General features: G+C 43.1%; 1 protein-coding gene across 2 annotated transcripts in view; it reads right to left on the reverse strand.

The window, feature by feature from the left end:
* Positions 1 to 8,122: 8,122 nt before the first annotated feature.
* LOC133366167 (mucin-3A-like) overlaps positions 8,123 to 24,227 on the reverse strand; it is a 29,237-nt gene continuing 13,132 nt past the window's right edge. The window contains exons 6-12 of one of the 2 annotated variants that reach the window (XM_061588957.1): positions 23,501 to 23,658; positions 22,124 to 22,186; positions 21,319 to 21,481; positions 19,038 to 19,199; positions 18,601 to 18,728; positions 16,402 to 16,463; positions 8,123 to 8,957 (exon numbers count right to left, since the gene is read on the reverse strand). In XM_061588957.1, coding sequence (XP_061444941.1) covers positions 8,892 to 8,957; positions 16,402 to 16,463; positions 18,601 to 18,728; positions 19,038 to 19,199; positions 21,319 to 21,481; positions 22,124 to 22,186; positions 23,501 to 23,658 — 802 coding nt within the window. In that variant the 3' untranslated portion in view covers positions 8,123 to 8,891. Of the gene's footprint in view, positions 8,958 to 16,401; positions 16,464 to 18,119; positions 18,729 to 19,037; positions 19,200 to 21,318; positions 21,482 to 22,123; positions 22,187 to 23,500; positions 23,659 to 24,227 lie in introns of those variants that run through there. The other variant, XM_061588955.1, reaches the window with a different exon arrangement.

A 24,227-nucleotide genomic window follows, 5' to 3' on the forward strand; every position in this document is an offset into this window, starting at 1 on the left:
CATATCTCTGTTCTTTTTTTCAAAATACACTGGGTCATCTCTTAAAAGTTTTTCCATTGTCACATGGCTGCAGTTAATTCCATAGATTTTCTCTATATTGGGCTCCATCACATCATTCCAGTCCAGAAGATTATCCATGCCATTGATAACTTTATCTCTAGAATCTTCATTCATTTCTTCAGAGATAACATTGAGTTCCAAACAATAGATTTTATTTCTAAAGTCCATAGACTCCAAATCTTGTTCCTGTTCCACGTTGGTTCCAATCTCCGGGATCTCCTCTCTCACAGGGACCCCTATTCCAGTCTCCAGGGTCTCCTCTCTCACAGGGACCCCTGTTCCAATCTCCGGGGTCTCCTCTCTCACAGGGACCCCTTCCAGGGTCACCTCTCTCACAGGGACCCTTATATCTTTAATCTCCTGCTTCATTTTACTCAATTCAATTTTCGTTATCTCAATCTCATCCATTATTTTCTGAAACATAGTTATTTCCAGATTTTCAGCCACTTTCTTAATTGCCATTTTAAAAGAAAAATATAGGAAAACCACTTCTTATTTCAGCAACAATTGGGTTAATACTCCAAACTTGGTGACATCACAGTATAAACAGAGCAGACAGCCTTATCTCTCCAATAGTTAAGTAAACAAAATGCAGTTCCCAGGATCGAAACAATTAATGGCAATCGTCAAGAAACAGATTCGTCAAAATAAAATAGACCAAAAAGAGAGTAGTCTCAAAACAGTATAATATTTTTCAAAATAAAAATCTGGAATAGAAATCCCTCTTCTGTGTATATCTTTAGAATGCAAATCCAGGACAGCTTTTTGCAACAAAAACAGAGATAAGCTATTAATTAGTGCGTAGCAGAGAGAAGTTATGGCTCCCCAGTGAGATGTCAAAAACTGATCAATCTGGCAAATCTCTTTTAAACAGCAACAATTTAAGTCAAGTAAAAGAAAAATATAGAAAGAAGGGTGCTTGCCTGTTAGTGCGTTCTCTCTTAGAAGATAAGATGAACGTTCGCTTTAACAGATAGAGCTTGCTGTTGAAAATCCGTCCCACCTTCGTCGGCTGGACCTCGTCCCATAAATTAATGAGATCTGGTCGTCCCAACAAAAATAGGCTTTGAGGTTAATCTCTTCGTTTCTCCCTACCCGGGAGAAGTTTAATCAGTCAAAAAAAAAAGAAAAAACTGACTGATATATCTGAATAAGCTTCTTTTGAGGCAGGAGCCCGTCTCAAAAGCAGGCACAGGCTAAGTCACCCTTCCCGGAAGTCCTACCACATTTCCTAGTTTGGATGCTTCCTCAATTTCATATCTCATCTCAAGGTCTCCCTGAGCATTTTGATCAGGGGGATGATAGATCGTTCCCAGTATTAAGTCCCTCCTGGGGCATGGTATCACCACCCACAACGATTCTGTGGAGGAGTCCGCCTCTTTTGGGGTTTCGAGCTTGCTGGATTCAATGCCTTCTTTCACGTATAGAGCGACTCCGCCACCAATACGTCCTGCCCTGTCCTTCCGATATAGTTTATATCCAGGGATAACCGTATCCCACTGGTTTTCTCCATTCCACCAGGTCTCTGTTATGCTCACTATATCAATGCTGTCCTCTAAGACCAAGCACTCCAGTTCTCCCATCTTGGTTCACAGGCTCCTAGCATTAGCGTACAGGCACTTGTAAGCAGTGTCTCTCTTCAAGTGTCTTTGGCACTTGTGGTTAGGCCTGTGGTAATTTTGCTCTTCTGAATTTATATCCTGTGCCCCTGCTCTCACAATGCCTACTTCTAGGCCTACCCCTTTTAAAATTTCATCATTTCTTTGGTTTTTATCCCAGGGGGGAGGTTTATTCCGAACCGGACCTTTCTCAGCTGCTGTCGGGTTTCCCCCCTCAGTCAGTTTAAAAGCTGCTCTGCCACCTTTTTAATTTTAAGTGCCAGCAGTCTGGTTCCATTCTGGTTCAAGTGGAGCCCGTATTTTTTGAATTATAACTCCCATCAGCCCAATCCAGTGGCTATGCTGGCTGGGGCTGATGGGAGCTGTAGTTTAAAAAAGTAACTTTTCCAAGCTCTGGCTAAAAGCTGCTGTACAGATCGGTTAAAAAACAGATTAAACAGTCGCAGGGGGCCTGACGTTTTGGTGTATATCTCGGGAACCAGATGATCTAGAAACTTAGGGGTTTTTTTTAAATTGAAGCTGAGAGTCCGGAGATTAAGGTAGGGGTGGCTCTGGGTGTCACCCCCCTCTCGGTGTCACCCAGGTGTGGTCCGCACCCTCCGCACCTGCTTAGTGACGCCCCTGATTATAAAGTTGTCACACAGCTGCAGTCTGCAAGGCTGCTGACAGGTGGGGCTGCTGCTGCAAACTGGCATGACAAGGGACGGGTGGGAAGCTTTAGTGGAGGAAATACAGAAGGACGCAGGCAGGCAGGCAGGAGTAAAGGGAGGGGGTGGGAAGCTTTGGCAAGGGTAAAGGAAGGGGGTAGGTGGCAAGGAGAGTTGGTGGGAGGTAGGCAGGGTTGGTGAGCACACATATGATATGTACAATATATACATACTTTATATGTAATATATGCACAGTGCCTTGTTTTTAAGGTATAATAATGATAATATGTATGCTTTCATACTTGCACATTAGGAAGGGATGGGTCACATTAAATGATGTAGAGCAACAGGGGACTTGCTTCAGACTCCTGATTCCCCAAACCCTACCTACATATTGCAATTTCTGCAAGCAGAACTCTACAGTGTCTTTGCTGTAGTTTACAGGGGGTGGCTGCTGCTTTGCATTTCTTCTGCACATTAAAGGGGATACCATGTCTTCTTTTAGTCTGATATCTCCACTTGCCACAATGACAAAAAGCAAACGCAGGGCCAGACAGGAAGATTTCTGTGTAGGAGTGCTTATAAACATGCATTCTCAGGCAGCACAGTCCCAGGAGAGGACTGTGCAATGTCAGATTCTGAACACTGGTGCTCAGAGTGGGAGCCTTCCTAGCTAGAAGCTCATGTTCTGTCTGCAGCATCATTCCAATTTAAACAGTCATGACTTCCCCTGAAGAATCCTGGAAGTGTCATTTGTGAATGGTGCTGAGAGTTGTTAGGAGACCCCTATTCCCCGTACAGAGCTACAATTGCCAAAGTGGGTTAACAATGAGTCCCTTTTCCAAGGGAATTGTATCTCTCTGAAGGGAACCAGTAAAGGGGAGCAAACATTTTTTAATGCCTTACTGGGAAGGGTGGTGCAAAAAGGGATTGTATGAACTTGGTGAGTAGAGAAAAGGTGCCACAAAACAAAACAGAAGGTGCTGACCAGGGATGGAGAACCTGTATACTGGGGCTGTGTACACATGGCAGTGTAAAGTGGATTTGACGCATTCCATGTGAACATGCCCACAATGGACCTCAGGTTTCCAGAACTCAGAGACGGTGGGCTACTGTTGGAGCCAGGCATGACACACACTTTTTTATTGTTAACCTGCTGTTTTGTGCAAATCTGGCATATCAGAAAACATATTTCAATTTTTAAAATTGGCATGCACACATGTAAACAAATACCTGTGTGCATGCCCACAATGGACCTCAAGTTTCCAGGCCTCAGGGAGGATGGGGAATTACTAAACGAGGGGAGGAGACAACAACACACATCAAGAACCACCCACTGGTGAGGACTAGGAACACTGAAGTAGAATTCAACTGAAAGTGGTCAGGAATGGACCAAGGTGCACAAAAGCACAGACGGAAAAATTGCACATTAACACTCTGGTGTGTACTACACAATCCATGGTTCCTTTCTGTTTTTGACCTACCTCCCTTTGGCTGGTTTCACTTACTATATTTCTTGCCACCCGCTTTAGCCTGTGAATGGGATCTGCCCCTGAAACAAACTGAAGAAAAACCTGTAAGGTTGGTTCTCCTGCAGAAAATTTGATTTTGGGGGGAAAGAGTGGAGCAGTAGTATAACGTCTCTATAGGTTTGGATGTGTGCAACTGAAGCACAGAGGACAGAGTTGCTCCCAGGGAAGTGGAATGATGAGCGCGTCCACACAGTAGCTTGTTGTGGACTCAGAGCTGCTCATGCATGCACATTTTGTGCAGTGTCCACATAGCATCATCCTTAGCTAAATGCCGTACCATATTATTTTCCTATTTAATCTGGATTTACTGGTTTCGTTGAAAATCCGGTAAGTAAAACCACCTGCATAAATGATAAATTCATATTAAATTGGTGTGGGGGAAAATATGGGATGTGGACACTGAAAAACCTGCATAGATGAGCACAATACACTGACATGTAGAAGTGCAGAACTACAAAGTCATTTTGTGTCCTGCAACAGAGGTCCTTCTGAAGGGTTTTGCCTTTTGCCTCCTTTAATCCTTGCTTTCATCAAACCCTGTAAAGAGCACATACACAAAATATGGTGCTGAGGGGAAGGAGGAGGAAGCAGCTTCAGAATTACAGGAGAACCTTTGACTTTGTTAATAGCTGTAAATAATTTGCTTGTTCTTCAAGAAAAATGCATATGAATGTGATCTAAAGCAACTCCTGCCTTTAGACTCTCTGCAGTGGCAGCTCCTGAATTAACTGCTAACTGATCTACTTGTTTCCTTCAAGCCCAACAGTGAAGATGCCTATTTATTTTAAATAGCACTGAAAACGCCTAGAGTATTTTAGTACCTTTTGCTTGTTCTTTTTAATAATAATGATAATAATGTGCTGTTTTCCTCTATCATAATTGCACAAGTACTGTTTTTTAAAAATCCTTCTTATTGTTTGGGGCTCCTTGCTTAGTGCTCTGAGGGGAGGTCAGTGGCTCCAAGGTTTGCTGTTGCACTCAGCCCTGAAGATGTAATCAAATCACAGAACAGTAGAGTTGGAAGGGGCCTGTAAGGCCATTGAGTCCAACCCCCTGCTCAGTGCAGGAATCCAACTTAAAGCATACTCGACAGGTGGCTGTCCAGGTATCTCTTGAATGCCTCTGGTATTGGTGAGCCCACTACCTCTCTAGGTCATTGTTTCCATCGTCATACTGCTCTAACAGTTAGGAAGTTTTTCCTGATGTTCTGTCGAAATCTGGCTTCCTGTAATTTGAGCTCATTATTCGGTGTCCTGCACTCTGGGATGATCGAGAAGAGATCCCGGCCCTCCTCTATGTGGCAACCTTTCATGTACTTGAAGAGTGCTACCAGAACAATTAAAAAAACACCAGCACAAAATAGAAACTGAGAGTAACCAAAATTGACAGATTTGTCTATCCCTACCAAAGAGTAAAGAGATTTAAAAACAAAACAAAACTTAAACTGGATCCAGTAAGGAAATGAGAGAAGAGTGTGTGTGACAAAACAAAGGAAATGCGGGCAAAATGAGATGCAGAGAAACAAACACGCAAATGCTAAGGGGAGCAGAGATAAAAAGGGAAGAGAGAAGATGAAGCTGAGTGAGGGCTCATCCAGACAACTGTAAAATGTGTGACATGATCGCTTTGTGTTTTCATTATTTTTTGGTCGTCCATATGACGCCGCACGCTTTTACGCATTTTCGCGCAGTTAAATCCGCTACTGCAATACCGCAAATCATGCGATTTCCTTTTTTAAACTGGGAATCATCTGCTGTACCTTCAGGCGCTTGGATGCAATACCGCGGACTTTACAGCTGTGGGCATTTGATGGGCGGTTCCCCATATCCCTTCCCTCATTCTCAGCCAATCACGTATTTCCACTGTTGCACATGTGTGTGAATGTCTGGGGAAAGCCCGGGAGAAAGGAACCTATCAGAGGAATAGTGTGGTGTTGGGCCCCCCCCCGCAACTTCTACTGTGCAGATGCAAAAAAGCACATTTGTGCAGAAGCAGCAACAGCGGTTAATTTTTAGCCAGCCTGCAAACTGGGCAGCCGCTCAGGGCGAGATCTGCAATTGTAGTTGTTTAGAAAAATTTTCAAGGGAGAAAATATTTATCTTTGCCTAACCTCCACCTCCCACCCCTCACATCAAATGCCCTTCTTGAACGTATTGGTCTTTGCTTCCAGGCATCCAGAGTCGAAGGAGAGGGGGGGAGAAGAGAAATAGAGGCTTTCCTCTTGGATTACAGACACTCCCACCCTTAGTCAATTTCGCTTTCCTGCCTGCAAGGCTACTCTCTTTGAGTCTTGTCAATTTCAACCACAGCCTGCAGGTTCTCCACAGCCCAGCAGAGCTGAAAAGCATACAGTAGCTTTTGCGAAATATAGCAAATACAAGCAAAAAAACCACAGGAATTATTGGCATATAAGTGGTTTGCTAGAGAGTCTCAGCCACCCGCAACCATAGAGACTGGTGGTCTACCTTCCTAGACATAACACATCGTTACTTGCTGTTCTGGAGAAATAAGTGGAATTGCAATCATGTGTATCTCCAGAAACGTTAAAGGTAGAAAAGCATACAGTCGGTTTTGCGAAATATTGCAAATACAAACAAACAAAAATACAGGAATTATAGACATATAAGTGGTTTGCATGTTTCTTTTATCAGAGGGAACACCGCAAAGCCTGTGCTGGTCGCTTCAGCACAGATTGACACAGCAGCACGCGGGGCTGTTTGCCCGCATTCCCTGCCTGAGCCAAGAGCGGCCACCTGTGTGTGGGGGGCTGTTTGCTTCCCTCAGGGGCAGCATTCCTGCCGTCAAGCCGCATAACGGTCTGGGGCTGAACCCTGCAGTGAATGAGCCAAAGGGTTATGGAGGGATTCACCCGGTGATTACAAGCACTGATCCCTTGCACTGCCCACAATCCCCCTGGATGGTCAGGGGCACCTGGAGACACACACCTCCGGCCGGTGCTGCTCCAGAGTGGTGAGCGACGAGGAACTCCATTACAGCCACTACTACCAAACCATCAGGAAATTCAAACTTTCGCGCTCATATGTTCAAGTGCATGTGCCTTGTTGTACTTTGTTGCAAAGGGGGAGAGGAGCATACGTCATATTTTTGCGGACCAATTGGCTGATGGGGGAGTGTTATGGGCAGAGCTTGGAAAAGTTACTTTTTTGAACTACAACTCCCATCAGCCCAATCCAGTGGCCATGCTGGCTGGGGCTGATGGAAAAGTTACTTTTTTAAACTACAACTCCCAAGCTCTGGTATGGGTGGAGCTGGGAAAAAGTGAGAAGAAGTACAGGTCCTCTTGCTGCGTGTGTGGGAGCAAAAAAAGCGTTTTTTTTTTAATTGGGAAAGAGCAAACAAACAGGCAAAGTGAGGACTGTCAGATGACAAAACGGATATGGAAAATGTGGATTATCCCGCTCTGTTTGGATGAGCCCTGAGAAGCAAACCAGAAAGAACAGAGTTACACACGTAAAGCAGAGAGATTATGAGAATACAGCAGTGTTTTATCAGTGGAAGCAGACAAATAGGAACAAACTTCAGCAACCTTTCAAAGTTTGAAATTGCCTGTTTTTGCAATAGCTTGAAGAAACAGAAGAGAAAGAGAGGAGTCAAAGAGAACATCAAGGTGGCTTCCAGACTGTCGCTATTTTGCAGGAGGGATTCAGTTGCATACTGGCAAATCTAGGTTTATTTATTTATTTTATTTTATTAAATTTATATACCGCCCCATAGCCGAAGCTCTCTGGGCGGTTCACAACAGTCATACATCAATACAATAAACCACATAATTTAGACAATTTAAAACTTTAAAATTTTTAAATTCTTAAAAAGTTAAAAAACAATTTTTAACACATACTAAAATGCCTGGGAGAAGAGGTTTGCACAACTAAGGTGGATTAAAGTGCTCTTAATACAACAAACCCACTTAAAACTGGATTTTTTTGCAGGAAGGAAAGTGATGGGGAATGCACTAGAAATGTGGGATGACAATCGATTGATGGGAAGTTGTACAATCTCTGCACAATCAAATCAAGATGAATGTTCAATAAACAGGCCATCTGGAAGCAACCCAAGTTTCTAAACTTGAAAGAAGAGAAATAAAAACATTGGCCAAAGTATGAGAAAAGGAAAGAGGTACAGATCCGGAAGAAGATCAGATTGAAGAGGAGATTTCTGCACAGTGGGAGAAATAACAGCAGACAGGCAGTGAAGAATGCTAGAGTGAAAAAGAGCAAAACATAAACCTAAGTTGAATAAGGTCAAAAAGTGTGCAGGACTTGTGCCATACATGTTGCACAAGACTAGGAGGAAAGAGAGCTGAGAAAAGGAGTTGAGAAGGTTGAGGAGGGGAGGTTGAAAAGAGTGCAAAAGAGGCAACATATGTATGCTGCATGTAGGGGATGGGGCAGAAATTTGATTCAGTTTGCATTTAAAGGTGAACCTACCTACTTTGCACTTTCCAAAACATAACATGGACCATAACACAGCCATCCTTCAAAATTTGCACTTTTCTGAATTTTGCAATGCAGTTCTCCAGCCAAGTGATGTGTACAAAAATGCATACACTAAAGTGTGTATATATAAGTGTGTGTGTTCACATAAAAGACATTATATTACGGAAAGCTGCTTTGGAAAAGTGTGAATATTAGGCAAAATTGCATACAAACGTGTATAGTAGGAGAAATTCGCTGATGAATTTTCATGAAAACTTTTTTTAAAATTGCAAACTGATGTGGAAATGTGGAGGACTGAATTTAAGATTGAAAAAATGGGAGATTGTGAGAAATTGAAATGGACAGATTCACCTATCTCTAGTTACATGTAGGTAATCCTGAATGCTATTGATTTGGTTCCCATGCTGACAATCCATTTTTCTTGTGAAGAGACCAATAGTAAGCTTCCTCCAAGAAACAGATCCTGAAGAATCTAATAAGATTGCTGAGATGAACGCTACCACCATCATCCAATGGCCCAGCCTGCCTGTTGGTGGATTTTCAGCCTGACATCAGGGTCCTTATGTCCTTCTGCCATCAGGAGGACGTTTTCAGGATGGTTTCCGGACTGGGATCAACTGTAGTTGGTTTCTGGAATTGCAACTGCAAAGAGAAGGGTGAGATACTCTCTGAGGTCCACAAAAAATCAGGGTACATTTGAAACCAGAAGAAACCAGCAATTCCAATTTTACACTTTGGATCTGGGTGGAATGTTATAGAGCCTTATTAAAGTAATGTATCAACGGGTTCTTTTTATAGTTTTAAATGTTTTGTGAAAGGGTGGTATATAACTACTTTTATAAATAAATAGTTGATTAATCATCTTTTATGCAGCTGGTTAAATAAGGAAGTGGTGAACTGTTTGGACCTAAGTTCTACAGTGGCATCACTCTGTCTGATAGAAAACTCAGGTGGAGTGAGTGACAGCATTGCAGTCCAAATAAGGCCAGTGAGAAACAAAAAGGCAACTCCCCTCCCCCAAACAACCAAACCTGTTGAGGATTGAGCAGGCTTAGCAGACACAGAATGCTGGATGTCATTTGGAAAAGAAAAACAGAAAGCAAGAGAAGGAAGAGTGGAACGACCTGTTGAACACCCCACCCCACCCTCACAGCTTATAATATCCTGGGGGAGGGCATGGCTGACTGGTTGGAACCCTGAATAGGTACACTTCTTCTATGAGGTGAGGCTGCACTACAACATTTTGTTGCAGATCCCACTTTCCCCCTCCAATAGCAAACTCAGCTGGATGAGTGCCAACATGACTGGATCCAAAATGGAGCAACTGAGAACAAGAGAAAGAAATCAGCAGGCTTGGATGAACCCTAATTTTTGCAGAAAGATAATTTAAATCAAACACCAAAAGGGGGAACCCCCCCAATAAAACAACAACCCAAAGAGGACAGAACATGCTCAGTGGCCTCTAGGAGCCTCAAAATGTTGAATGTCAGTTGGACAAGAAAACGGAAGGTGGGAGGTAACTGGTCTGCTTGATCCCCTTTCCGCTTATATGTAGCCAATGTGGGGCTCTCCAGATGTTGGTAGACTCCCATCAGCCCGAGTTTGCATGGTCAATGGTCAGGGATGATGGGAGCTGAAGTCCCACAACACGTGGAGGGCACCCCACTGGCCAACTATGCTATCTGGAGGAAGGCATGGCTGGAATCCTACATAGGCACACTCCTGTTAGGGAGTGATAACACACGGCAACATTTTGCTGCAACTCCCACTTGTCTCTATCCAGTTTATATTGCTGGAGCTGTTTCAGTTATATTTTCCTCTGCTTAGCTTCTTCTGTTTTGTTTGGGGAAATCTTTCTGAATGCAGTATCTTAATCAAGAGGAAGGAACACCCTTCAGGGGCTTTGGAAGACTAGTGCCCAAGGCTGATTCTCAGGAAATTTTCTAAGATCAAGCATTAAAAAATAAAAATAATAATGCTCATGCTTAGGCTAAAAAAACCTGGTGTGCGTTGTGCTCTTCAAAAAAAAGGAGGACAGGGAAATGTGTGCAGAGACAGAATGCTCAGAGCTGGTTCCCAGCAGCCTGAGGCTGCCAAAACCTTTGCTGATTTTACCTCTGAACACCACTAGGATGCACACCTTAACGTAGTGAGGGCGTCTGAGAGTGCTGAAGAATTTATTTATTTAGTTGCATTTCTAAACCGCCCTATAGCTAGCAGCTCCCAGGGCTGTGTGCAACATGATAAAACCACAATATTTAAAATACAGCAAGTGTGTATTGCGCAGACAATATAAACATTATATAAACAAAGTAAAAGAAAACTAAAAAAATAAGATTAAAAGCTTAAAATACTTTAAAATGCCTGGGTGAAGAGGTGGGTTTTTACCTGGCGCCGGAAAGATGACAGAGAAGGCGCCAGGCGTATCTCATCTGGGAGGGCATTCCATAATTCAGGGGCCACCACCGAAAAGGCCCTAGATCTTGTTACTGTTCTCCGGGCCTCTGTATGGGTTGGGACCCGGAGAAGGGCCTTAGATGTCGAGCGGAGTGAACGGGTAGGAACATAGCGGGAGAGGCGTTCCATCAGATATTGCGGTCCAGTGCCGTTAAGGGCTTTATAGGTAAGGACCAATACTTTGAATCTGGCCCAGAAACATACTGGAAGCCAGTGCAGTTGGGCCAGAATAGGTGTTATGTGGTCGAATTTCTTCGTCCCAGTAAGAACTCTGGCCGCAGCATTCTGCACTAGCTGAAGTTTCCGAATCGTTTTCAAAGGTAACCCTATGTAGAGAGCATTACAGTAATCCAATCTAGAGGTTACCAGAGCGTGAATAACTGAGGCTAGGTTCTCCCTGTCCAGATAGGGTCGTAGTTGGGCTACCAGCCGAAGCTGGTAGAACGCATTTCGTGCCATCGAGGCTACCTGGGCCTCAAGTGACAGAAGCGGATCTAATAAGATCCCCAAACTACGGACCTGTTCCTTTAGGGGGAGTGTAACCCCATCTAGGGCAGGTCTGACATCAACCATCTGAGCAGAGGGCCCCCCAACTAGCAGCATCTCAGTCTTGTCAGGATTGAGTTTCAGTTTGTTTGCTCTCATCCAGTCCATTATCGCGGCCAGGCAGCGGTTCAGTACAGCAACAGCCTCACCTGAAGAAGATGAAAAGGAGAAATAGAGCTGCGTATCATCAGCAAATTGCTGGAAACGCACTCCATAACTCCTGATGACCTCACCCAGCGGCTTCATATAGATATTAAAAAGCATGGAGGACAGAACTGAGCCCTGCGGGACCCCATACTGGAGCACCCAGGGACTCGAGTAGTGTTCCCCAAGCATCACCTTCTGGAGACGATTCCCAAGATAGGAGCACAGCCACCGCCAAGCAGTGCCTCCAACTCCTAAATCCGCGAGTCGCCCCAGAAGGATACCATGGTCGATGGTATCAAAAGCCGCCGAGAGATCAAGGAGAACCAACAGAGTTACACTCCCTCTGTCTTTCTCCCGACAGAGGTCATCATACAGGGCGACCAAGGCTGTTTCTGTACCAAACCCCGGCCGAAAGCCGGATTGAAATGGATCCAGATAATCAGTTTCATCCAAGAGGGCCTGGAGTTGGTGAGCGACCACGCGCTCTAGAACCTTGCCCAGAAATGGAACATTTGCTACCAGCCTATAGTTGTTAAAGTTATCAGGGTCCAAGGTGGGCTTTTTTAGGAGCGGTCGCACTACCGTCTGTTTCAGGCAAGGTGGGACCACTCCCTCTCGTAACGAGGCATTAATCACCTCCTTGGCCCAGCCGGCTGTTCCATTTCTGCTAGCTTTTATTAGCCACGAGAGGCAAGGGTCCAGAGCGGAAGTAGTCGCCCATATCTGTCCAAGCACCTTGTCCACATCCTCGAGCTGTACCAACTGAAACTCATCCAATAAAACAGGACAAGACTGTGTTCTGGACACCTCATTAGATTCAACTGTTACAATATTGGAGTCAAGGTCCCGACGGATGTTTATGATCTTGTCTTGGAAGTGCCTCGCAAACTCATTACAGCGGGCCATTGATGGTAATATTGCGTCCGGAGAACCAGAGTGTAAAAGTCTCCGGACAACCTTATAAAGTTCCGCTGGGCGGTTACAAGATGACTGAATGGAGGTAGCGAAGTATTGCTTCTTTGCCATCCTCACCGCCTTCACAAGTGCATAATTACAGCCGTCGGGAGTTCGTCTCCATTTACCCTCCAACCGTCTCCTTTCTTGCTTCATCACTCTTAGCTCCTCGGTAAACCAAGGGGCCAATTGAGCTCTGCAATGGAGAGGGCGCACTGGGGCGATTGTGTCAACTGCCCGGGTCATTTCCGTATTCCACAGAGTGACCAGGGTTTCGACAGGATCGTCAGTTTTATCAGCCGGAAAATCCCCCAGAGCCCTCTGAAATCCTTCAGGATTCATTAGTCTCCGGGGACGGACCATCTTAATTGGTCCTCCACCCTTGCAGAGGGGAGAAGACGATGTGAGTCTAAATCTCAAGAGGCGATGATCTGTCCATGACAAAGGAATAGATGTAAGAAGGTGAGAGCAGGAGTCTAGACCAAGAGGCTAGACTCCTAGCAGGGGCACCCAAGGCAGAATGGTCAAAGCTGAGACACCAGACTAAGATGCATCCAAACTCAGGGGAAGGCAATAGTAAACCACCTCTGAATATCTCTTACCACGAAAACCCTATGAACAGAGTATCCAAAATGCAACATGAGATAGTGCTGGAAGACGAGACCCCCAGGTCAGAAGGCACTCATTGAGCTACTGGGGAAGAACAAAGGACAAGTACGAGTAGCGCTGTGACTAATGTTGCAGCTGGGCCAAAGCCGAAAGGAAGCCCAGAGGCTGATGTGCACAGATGTGAAAGGAGAGTCCGGAGTTGTACGAAGCGCACAATAGGAACATGGAATGTGAGAAGCATTAACCAGGGAAAGTTGGCCCCTGAGTTGTGGAATAGCCTCCCCGAAGAGGTACGCCTGGCGCCTGCACTTCTATCTTTCCGGCGCCAGGTAAAGACCTTTTTATGCTCCCAGGCATTTTAATCATTTAATTTTCTTAATCTTTCTACTTTTAATATGTATCCTTCTTAATTTGTGTTGTATTTCGTTTTTGTTGTGCTTTCTGTTGTTTGTTTGTACATGTTTTTGTGATTTTTTACTATGATATATTGTATTTTATCTTGTTTGTTCACTGCCCTGAGAGCTATTCTGCTAAGGGCGGTATATAAATTGAAATAATAAATAAATAAATAAAAAGTTAGAAATTGTCAAGCAAGAAACGGAATGTATCAACATTATAATACTTGCCGTGAGCGAATTAAAATGGACAGGAATGGGACATTTTCAATCGAGCAACTACAAAATATTTTATGTAGGAAATGAGAAGTTAAGAAGACATGGGGTTGCTTTGATAGTGAGAAGTGATGTAGCAAAACCAATTAGGAGCTACAATGCAAGGTCTGAGCGAGTGATATCAATGAGATAAAACGGGAAACCTATTAACATAACCATAATCAAGTCTATGCTCCAACTGCAAACACAGAAGAAGAGGAATTGGGGAGATATTATAAGCAGAAGTACAGGAAGAAATTGATCATACAGCAAAACAAGGTGTGCTGATAATCATGGGAGACTGGAATGCAAAAGCAGGGAACTGAGAAGAACTAGGAATTGTGGGGAAATGGGGCTTAGGAGACAGAAATGAAGCAGGAGAAAGACTTATTGAATTTTGTGAAGCCAATAATTTGTTTCTTGCAAACACATTTTTCGAGCAAACGAAAAGATGACTGTACATGTGGACATCACCAAATGGTCAATATAGGAATCAAATTGATTATATAATTGGTAGCAGAAAATGGAGAAGTTCCATACTTTCTGCGAAAACAAAACCAGGAGCAGACTGCGGTACAGATCATGAACTGGTCGTATCAAAAATCAGAGTAAAGCTAAAGAACAACAACAAAGCAATCATAATGCCAAAATACAATTTAAATGACATCCCAGAAGAATATAAAGATCAAATAAGGAACAGGCTTGAGGCTTTAAACTTAGTTGACAGAGAACCAGAAGAACTATGGAGTGAAGTCAGAGACTCTAGTTAAAGAGAGAGAAAGACCTCAATGGATAACTGAAGAAACTCTTAAAAGGGTTAAAGAGAGAAGGAAACCAAAAGCAAGAGGAGACAGAAACATGCTTAGAACCCTAAATACAACAATACAGCAACTAGTACGTAGGGAGAAAGAACTATTACAATAGTTATTGTACAGAAATAGAAGAGGACAACAAAAAGGGTAGTACAAGAGCCCTATTCCAACAGATGAGAGAAATGAAAGGGAAATTTAAACTAAGAGTAGGGATATTGAATAATTAACAGAGGAACACACTGACTAACCAAGATGAAATAAAAGGAAGATGGAAGCAACACACTGAAGAACTCTATAAAAGAGATGCCAGGATGACAGATTCGTTCATGGAGGAACTGTATGATGAAGAACCAGAAATTTTAGAATGTGAGGTGAAAGCTGCTCTTAAAATACTTGGAAGAAACAAATCACCAGGAACAAATGGCATACCAATAGAGTTGCTACAAGCTACTGAGACTGAATCTGTCCAAAGTTTGACAAAAATTTGTCAACAAATGTGGAAAACTAAACAATGGCCCACAGACTGGAAGTGTTCAATATACATCCCAATTCCAAAGAAAGGGGATCCCAGGGAATGCACTAATTATCAAACTATTGCCTTAATATCCAATGCCAGTAAAGTAATGCTCAAGATTCTACAACAAAGGCTCTTACCATATATGGAGCGAGAAATGCCAGATGTCCAAGCTGGATTTAGAAAGGGAAGAGGCACCAGAGATCAAATCGCAAACATACGTTGGATAATGGAACAGACCAAGGAATTTCAGAAGGAAATCACCCTGTGCTTTATAGATTACAGCAAAGCCTTTGACTGTGTAGATCATGAAAAACTATGGAATGCTTTAAAAGAAATGGGGGTGCCACAGCATCTGATTGTCCTGATGCGCAACCTATACTCTGAACAAGAGGCTAATGTAAGGACAGAATATGGAGAAACCGACTGGTTTCCCATTGGAAAGGGTGTGAGACGGGTGTATTTTATCACCCTATTTATTTAATCTATATGCAGAACATATCATATGGAAAGTGGGATTGGACGAAGATAAAGGAGGTGTGAAAATTGGAGGGAGAAATATCAATAATTTAAGATATGCAGATGATACCATACTACTAGCAGAAACCAGTAATAATTTGAAATGAATGCTGATGAAAGTTAAAGAGGAAAGCACAAAAGCAGGACTACAGTTGAATGTCAAGAAGACTAAAGTGGTGACAACTGAAGATTTATGTAACTTTAAAGTTGACAGTGAGGACATTGAACTTGTCAAGGATTATTAATACCTTGGCACAGTCATTAACCAAAATGGAGACAATAGTCAAGAAATCAGAAGAAGGCTAGGACTGGGTAGGGCAGCTGTGAGAGAACTAAAAAAGGTACTCAAATGCAAAGATGTATCACTGAACACTAAAGTCAGGATCATTCAGACCATGGTATTCCCGATCTCTATGTATGGATGTGAAAGTTGGACAGTGAAAAAAGCGGATAAGAGAAAAATCAACTCATTTGAAATGTAGTGTTGGAGGAGAGTTTTGCGCATACCATGGACTGCGAAAAAGGCAAATAAAAAGACAACGAGAGTAGAAAAAGAGGAAGGCCAAACAAGAGATGGATTGATTCCATAAAGGAAGCCACAGGCCTGAACTTACAAGATATGAACAGGGTGGTTCACGATAGATGCTGTTGGAGATCATAGTTGACTTGGAGGCACATAACAACAACAGCAACAAAAACCTCTGAACATCTCATGAAGCTGGGAAGCTCATGCTGATAGCTCCAGCACCAGATAAGCTCCTCCCATGTGTTTCCTCACAGATCTCTGTACACCCTCTTCCCTAGTTTACCAGATCAGCATCAGCTGCTGATCCCAGAGGATAAGCAAGAAGCTCTGCATTGGAGCTGGCCGTACATACCTGTAATGAGGTGTCAACTGAGTCAAGGGAAAGCTGGAAAGTCTTGCTTCTGTCTTGGCTTCCTGAGAAAGAAAGAGACCCCAAAAGAGTCAGAATGAATTTTTGGCCACAACAGAGATAGGGATGGGGGAGAATATCCGACAAAATTGAACCTGGTACTGGATCCTGACTGAATTAGCTAGTTCGCTATCCCTTCAGAGCGGCACTGATCTCTTGCAGCAAGCTGCGGCTGTAATTGGCACGGATTTTGCGGCCGTGACTGCAATCGGCAAGAATTGTTTTTTTTGAAATCCTCATCCTATTTTACATATTTTTTTTGTAATTAAGATGTTGTGTCAACCACAGGATTTCCATTTGTCCATTACATTCATTATTATTACAATGCAAAAAATTTGGCTATATATGTCTTCAATGTTAATTGTGAAATCAACCTGCAATGTCATGTTTTTCAAACAAGATATGTCAGAGCATGTTCGGTATTATAAAAATACACACACAGAAATAGGAACTAATTTGGTTTTTCCTATTTCTTAGCAGAGTTGTAAAAATACAAGCAGCGGAATGAGAATGTAAACCAGCCCACCTTTCTCTATATAAATGATAACAGACACAATCCTTTAGGTAAAAGAAAAAGAATGTTTACTTACAACCTTTCATATGTTTAGAAGAACATAGGCTTTAGCTTGGAAGAAAGAAAATATAGGTCTCAGTTCATCTTGGTGTTGGTAATGGATGCTCTTAGAGACAGCATCATGCCATGCGGCCTCTCTCAAAGGTAGGAAGAAAACCAGTGAATGGAGGATATTCAAAAATCCCCCAGGACAAAGGAGAAGGAAGTCAGGTAACTAAACCCCACCCATTAGGAAGTTACATTATGGTAAACAGGTACATGGGATATTCCCCAAATATCCCTTAAAGTGACCATGCAATATTTGTTTACTCTAACAGAGCATTCTGAATCTCTTTAGTGGGAAACATTATGATCATGAGACTGACCCATGCTACCCACCTCGCCCTGCCCCACCCCTGTTTCGTTCCTGCTGTCCTGAGCTAACCAATGGCTGTCTCTCACTCCCTCTGTGCTTAATGTGTGTGTGTGTGTCACTATGTGACTGAAAAAATGCAAAAAACCACGTGGAACACTATGATCTGATCATTCATTCATGGCAGCTACCTAAAAATTACACAATGTTTTCCCACCGCCAAAAAACCACGTGGAACGCTGAGATCATTCACCTAAGTGACCTAAAAATTACTCAATGTTTTTCTCCACCTCCAAGAACCTACATGGAATGCTGTTATTTACGTAAGTATCTACGAAAACAATTACGTAATTTTTGCAACCTGGAAAGAAAACAAACCTGTGGATCGAATCACCCAAAAACATGCACAGGAGATCAAATCGGCAAGCACCAGAGAAAGCGGAAACAAAATAAGGACGGACCGGTAAAGAAACAACGGACTACCAAAATGCATGAGGATTAGCACCATGCAGCGAACACCATCCCTAAACAGAGAGCCCATTTTGTCCAGTGCAAAGCCTCGCTTAGGGGCACACACAGGCACGGGGGCTTCCTCCTTCTGAAAAGCAGCTCCTTTCATTGCAGCAGAGTACTGAGACTCCCTTGTACTTCAAGAGCAGCTTGTCAACAAAGAAAACGCAGGACCGTTGCTAAGAGCAAGGATGGGATGGATGGGAGAAACTACAAACACACACACAGAGAAAGAGAGAGAATAAGTACTGTAGAGAGCAGCCTTGTTTTTCATTGGCTGAGGGCACATCAATTTACAAATCCTGAAGAAAGAGCAGAATTAGGAGCTGAACAGGGCAATGGGCAGCAGAGACCACTTAAATGTTCCAATAGGAGAGGATGATGGAGCAAGAATGTTCAGGCTGATCACTATGCAAAACTTTCCAGCTTGGTCCTTGACCCTACCACTGAGGTATTCCATAGAAAGTAACACACACCGTTTGTTGCATGGTTCTGGTCTGCCGGGGCTGAGGCTTGTTGCGGTTACTCTGTGAGAAGCAGAGGCATTCTGCACAGGTTCTAGATTCACTGCCCTTTTATAATGATATCCCAGTGCTGAAGCCGGGCACTATAAAGAGGTACCTAAGATCTGAAGAGCTGCGAGCCCTGGTCCATGGTCGGCAAGGTTTCCTGCTGCCATGCCATGTGCCCCATGCACGCATCCTACCTTGTTTATGATGTAATGTGTCCTTACTGTCCCTGGAGGCTGTTCCTTCATTCTTGAAGCTCAGACCCTTTGAGGGATGCCACTCTTCCTCATCCTCCCCATACCAGAGCTCAGCATCATCAGACCAGCTGCAAGAACAACACACAAGGGTCATTACCAGGACCCAAAAAGTCCAACAGAGGGATTCCTCCGTTCCCCAGTATGGGCTGCCCCTCTTTGCCACGTCTCAGGAGACCAATTCTTTGATTCTGTGAGAACCACAAGCCTCTCCTCATCTCTTAAGGAATGTTGAAAACAGCCCTCTTATCACCCTATACACACATGTCCCTCTAAAAGAACCCAGGAAATCACTATCTCATTAGGTTAGTCCCAAAGGTTAAGAAATTTAGGTTATCCTCCAGCTTCCATCTTACCCTTGGACTTACAGTGCTTCTTACCTAGCTCCAGACTTCCTCCGTTTGGCCCTGATGAGGAAGATGGCCAGGATGGCACTGGCCACCAAGAGGACAGCCAGCGCAAGACCAAAGCCAACATAGCCCTTCTGGAAGCGTGTCTGGCAGTGATTGTCCACGTACCAAAATGTCTCTATATCATCGCAGCTACGGGAAATAATGTAGTAGTCGTTTAGGAGAGCACTCCCCCTTCCAACACCATGCCATACACCCCTCATGCAGCCACGAACTTCTTTGCACTTTAGGCTTTGTACACATTACTGGCTTAGGACGCAGCGAGGTAAGGGTTTTTTTTAGCTGCATTTCAATTAGAGATGTGAAGGCCTGGGGAAAAAACCCAGAAAATCTTTTTGGGGAAATCTCTCTTTTTCTCCTGAAAAATGTGTGTGTGTGGGGAAAACATTTTTCCTAATTCTTCCAATTTCCCCCCCGTACTTTCACATTTCTAGGGTAGAGATGCACTTACTGTTGTGCCAGTTCCAGTGCATCTCTACCTCTCTTTTCTGAAAATGGGACCACACAACACTAGTCAGACTCCGCCCCTTTTTACTATCAAACATGGCAGGATCCGGTTGAGTGCATTTTTTTAAAATAAAAATTCAGCTTCAGTCAGATTTTGCAAATGATTGGCAGACCAACCCATTGCCCCCCAGGTGTGGCCAATGGAAAAGCTTTGCTGTAGGCAAATAGTACGCCCACAGCCCTCGTTTCAATTCAAACTTGGACGGCATTGTACACATCACTACACTTTGCTGTACCTTCACTCTGCCCACTGTCTGTCCACACCAGGGGCTGAGAGGGGTCTGGGATGTCTTCACCCAATGCAAATTATTGCCTGGTTGGTTCCCCCCTCCCCCCTCCCCCAATGAGGCAACTCTGTGCAAATTCAAATTGAAATACAGGAGGAAAAAAGACCACCTCCGAGTTTTAAGCCACACACAGCCGAAAGGTACATACCTGGGTTTCACTTGAAATTAAATAATGCTAGTTTTCAAATCTGATCAAAGCTAACTTAGAGGAAAATGCATTAAACCATAGTATTTCACAAGAAAACTACAGGATAGCTTTGACTCCTTGGTAACATGTACAAGGATTAAGAAACCAGCTGTGGGACCACATTGGAACCAGAGTAAATGATAATATGTACACAGCTTTAGGCTGTGAGCACACCAGTTGCCTACAGCAAAACATTTCCATTGGCCACACCTGGAGGGGAAATGGGTTGATCTGCCAATCAGTTGCAAAATTTCTTTGAAGTGACTTTAAAAAAACCCAAACACACTTAAGCTGTTCCCACCAGGTTTTACAGTAAAAAGGGGTGGAGTTTAACTAGAATTGTGTGTCCCCGTTTTCAGAAATACTCTAGATGAGGCCTAACCAGTGCCAAATAGAGGGGAACCAATTCTTCACACTATTTGGAAACAATACTTCTATTAATGCAGCCTAAAATAACATTTGCCTTTTTTACAGCCACATCACACTGTTGGCTCATATTCAGCTTGTGTTCAACAACAATCCCAAGATCCTTCGTGCATGTAGTATTGCTGAGCCAATTATTCCCCATCTTATAACTGTGCATTTGGTTTCTTTTTTCTAGGTGTAGAACATTGCACTTATCCCTGTTAAATTTCATTCTGTTGTTTTCAGTCCAATGCTCCGGCCTATCAAGATCCCTTTGAATTTTTTTTCTGTCTTCCAAGATATTAGCTTCTCCTCCCAATTTTGTATCATCTGCAAATTTGATAAGCATTCCCTGCACCTCCTTATCCAAGTCATTAATAAAAATGTTGAAGAGCACTGGGCCAGGACTGAGCCCTGTGGTACCCCATTCATTACCTCCCCCAAGCTTGAGAAGGAACCATTGATAAGTACTCTTTGAGTACAATTTTGTAGTCAACTGTGGATCCACTTGATAGTTGTTCCATCCAGCCCACATTCAGCTAGCTTGCTAATCAGAATATCATGGGGCACTTTGTCAAAAGATTTAGATCTGTTCTTTGCCTGACTCCCTGCTGCTTCTTTGCATATTATCTGGTGTCTCTTGTTTGCTTTCCTATTTAATGCCTTAAGTGGTTGTTTTATTGTGTTATTGATTGCTCAGACACAAGCTATGTTGGGTACTGCATTTGGCACAGAAAGGCATCATCCAAATGTTTTAAACAAACAAATAATACAATTGAAATGGTAGTTTCAAGCTTTAAGTGAGGGATGCATTAAGGAGCCTAGGTACTCTTCTGCTGCTACCCTCCCCCCTTTGTTCACTTACTTGCACTGGGGACCTCTTTCAGAGATGCGACACACTCCATGGTTGCAGTTTATGGAGCTTAAGGTGTCCTTGGTGCAGTTGGAGATACAGCGCAGGGTGCCTGTTGTCGTATCGGGGTAATAGTAGGCTACATATTTAGGATGAATTATTTTTCTGCAAAATTCTGGGAAAGAAAAAGAAATGACCATCCAGTGTAATGTGGACGAGTAGATGCAGGACAACCAACTGAAGCCAGCCATGGGCTTCAACAACCACCTCACTGGAAGCACCAAAATGTAATCTGGTCCCCCAATTGAGAGCTGCCCAGACATTTTAGTTAAACACAGATGGTGGCTACTAATCATACAGCCACCATGTAAAAGGGCTCCATGTGACAGCTCTCTCAGTGCCCAGGCTGCTTGGACTCTGCATGGTCCAGAAACATGGTGTGGCAAACCATCCCACCATGAAAGGGAAGCAAGGAGGGCTGGCTATGTTGAGCACACCGTGACGTAGCCGAGGCAGGCAGACCACCAACTCCCCTTGAGTCACCATTCAGGACATTTCCAGACAGTAAATGGCTGGCTGTTTTTGCTCTCATTATAATTTGGCAAGGTTTGAATAGTGATTTAGAAGACTCTTCTCAGTGGCTAACACACTCCCCTTTCATGTTGATTGGCTCATAGGACACTGGAGACATAGGGGCCCTGCTGGGACCTGTTTCCCAAAAAAATAAAGGGTCTAAGAGCCCCTGAACCCCTGAACAGCTACACCCTGAACAGTCCCTCCCTCCCTCCCTCCCTTCCCACCCAAGTCTGGGACTCACCTTCAGCTGAAAAATGTGTGGTTGTGTTCAGAATAGGGTTAGTTGGAGCTGAAAAGCAAATTGCTGGAAAAAGAAAGAGTTGTTGCATTGAATGATTTTACTGATATTTCCCTTTTTATATATTTTTCTGCACCCTTCAAAATGCCAGCATTTAACCGGTCCTGATGGCCCCCCAAAAGTTTTTTTAAAAAGATATATTAATTATACTGTACTATTTTGAACTGCAAACATTCACATTAGTTCAATGTGAAAAAGCATATTGCTTAATGTCATCCTGAACTTTAGAACAGACTAATGATTGTCTTATTTCAGTACAAATTTGTTTTGTGTTGTATGTCATGGGACCTGTAGTTTGTTAAGGGTGCTGGGAATTTGGAGTTTTGTGAAGGGAAAATCACAGTTCCCACAGTCCCCAGAATTCTTTGGGGGACGTCATGTGCTTTAAATGTGTATTGCTTTAAATGTATGGTTGCAACAGCTGCAATAGATTAAAACAGCTCTGAAATTCATTGAGGGTGCTTCCAGATGGACAGTCAATAATGCACACAAGATGTTCAGATATTGCAAACAGGTCATTGGTAACAGTTTTTTTTAACTTATTAGTTTTTTCCTGGAAGGGATAAATCTGGATTAAATGGGGGCAAGGGAATTTTGATGGCAAAGATGTGTGCATGCTGTGAAAAATGTGAATGTGTGATGATCTCCATCTCATAATAATTATAAAACACCCATCTGGAAGACCTCTGACTCTCCATCTAGTATCTCTCTAAGGATAGTGCAGAGATTGTGGATCACACTGAAAGAAGTTTTTGTTAGAAATCTGTAGATGGAGTTAGAGGTAATCAGGCACACAAATCCTACCGGCTCCCTGAAGCTTTAGATGAAGTAGAAGCTAGTCCATGAAAGCTTATGCCATAATAAAATTTATTAAAAGAACCACAAGCCTTTTTATGTTTTTGCTGCAACAGACCAACTTGACTCCCCCCTTTGGATACTGGCTCCTGTTTTCTGCAGAGACTCTTAGCAGTGGAACTTTTTTATTTATTTATTTTTATTTACTATTTTATTTATACTCCGCCCTTCCTTCCAGCAGGAGCCCAGGGCAAGCAAACAGAAACACTAAAAACACTTTAAAACATAATTAGAAGACCTTAGAATACATTAAAACAAAACGTTAAAAACATTTTAAAAAAACTTTAAAAACATCTTTTAAAAAAAGGGTTAACGATATTAAAAGACATATCAAAAGCAATTCTAACACAGACGCAGACTGGGATAGGTCTCAACTTAAAAGGCTTTTTGTGTACCCTACTCTAAACAAGACATGATAACATTGAATTATAACAGTGAACTGGCACACTTTTGTCCAGAACTTACTTGAGCTGTTTGTACAGTTGTTCATGGTGGAATTCATGATAACCAGTTGCTCCCGCACTGTCTCTGTCAAGTTCTGGACAACTGCTTCAATGTTGTTCACGTTATTGTTTATCATAGCTTCAATGATGACTTCGTGGTCCACAATGATGCTGCCATTCCTAACACAACAATGAAGGCAGCACAATAACTCAGTTGCTGAGCCACCATTTTGTTGTTAAAAATCACATGGCGGGGAGGAGGTTGTTGATAAGGAGAAAGCAGAAACTGGGAACACAGGTGTTTCTTATAGATGACCAAGATCAGTGCAGGCTAAATTGTGTTCTCTTGGAAAGCCCGTTCTGGTTTGTCAGTATGAATGTATAAAATGCACAAGCTCTGTCTACTTATGGAAATATTCTTGAGCTGGAATCTGGACTGATCTATTTCAAAAAATGCTTTCAGAAAATGGGCTATTCCTTAGTCCATAGATGAACTTTAGACTCCAGAACAAGGGAGAATATGAGAATCACAACCACTCTGACGCAGACTTTTGGGGCTTGCTTTGGTAAGCTTACAATAGGGAACCAGGGCTGTAAACACACTAGCTGCCAGATCAAAGCATTTTCATTAGCTACACACGGAGGGGGAACAGGTTTATCTTCCAATCAGTTACAAAATCTCTTAGAAGCAGGGGGGGAAATCACTCAAGTGGCTCCCACCAGGTTTTACAGGATAAGGGGTGGGGTTT

The sequence above is a fragment of the Rhineura floridana genome, chromosome 11 (assembly GCF_030035675.1).
Source record: "Rhineura floridana isolate rRhiFlo1 chromosome 11, rRhiFlo1.hap2, whole genome shotgun sequence".
Lineage (NCBI taxonomy): Eukaryota > Metazoa > Chordata > Lepidosauria > Squamata > Rhineuridae > Rhineura > Rhineura floridana.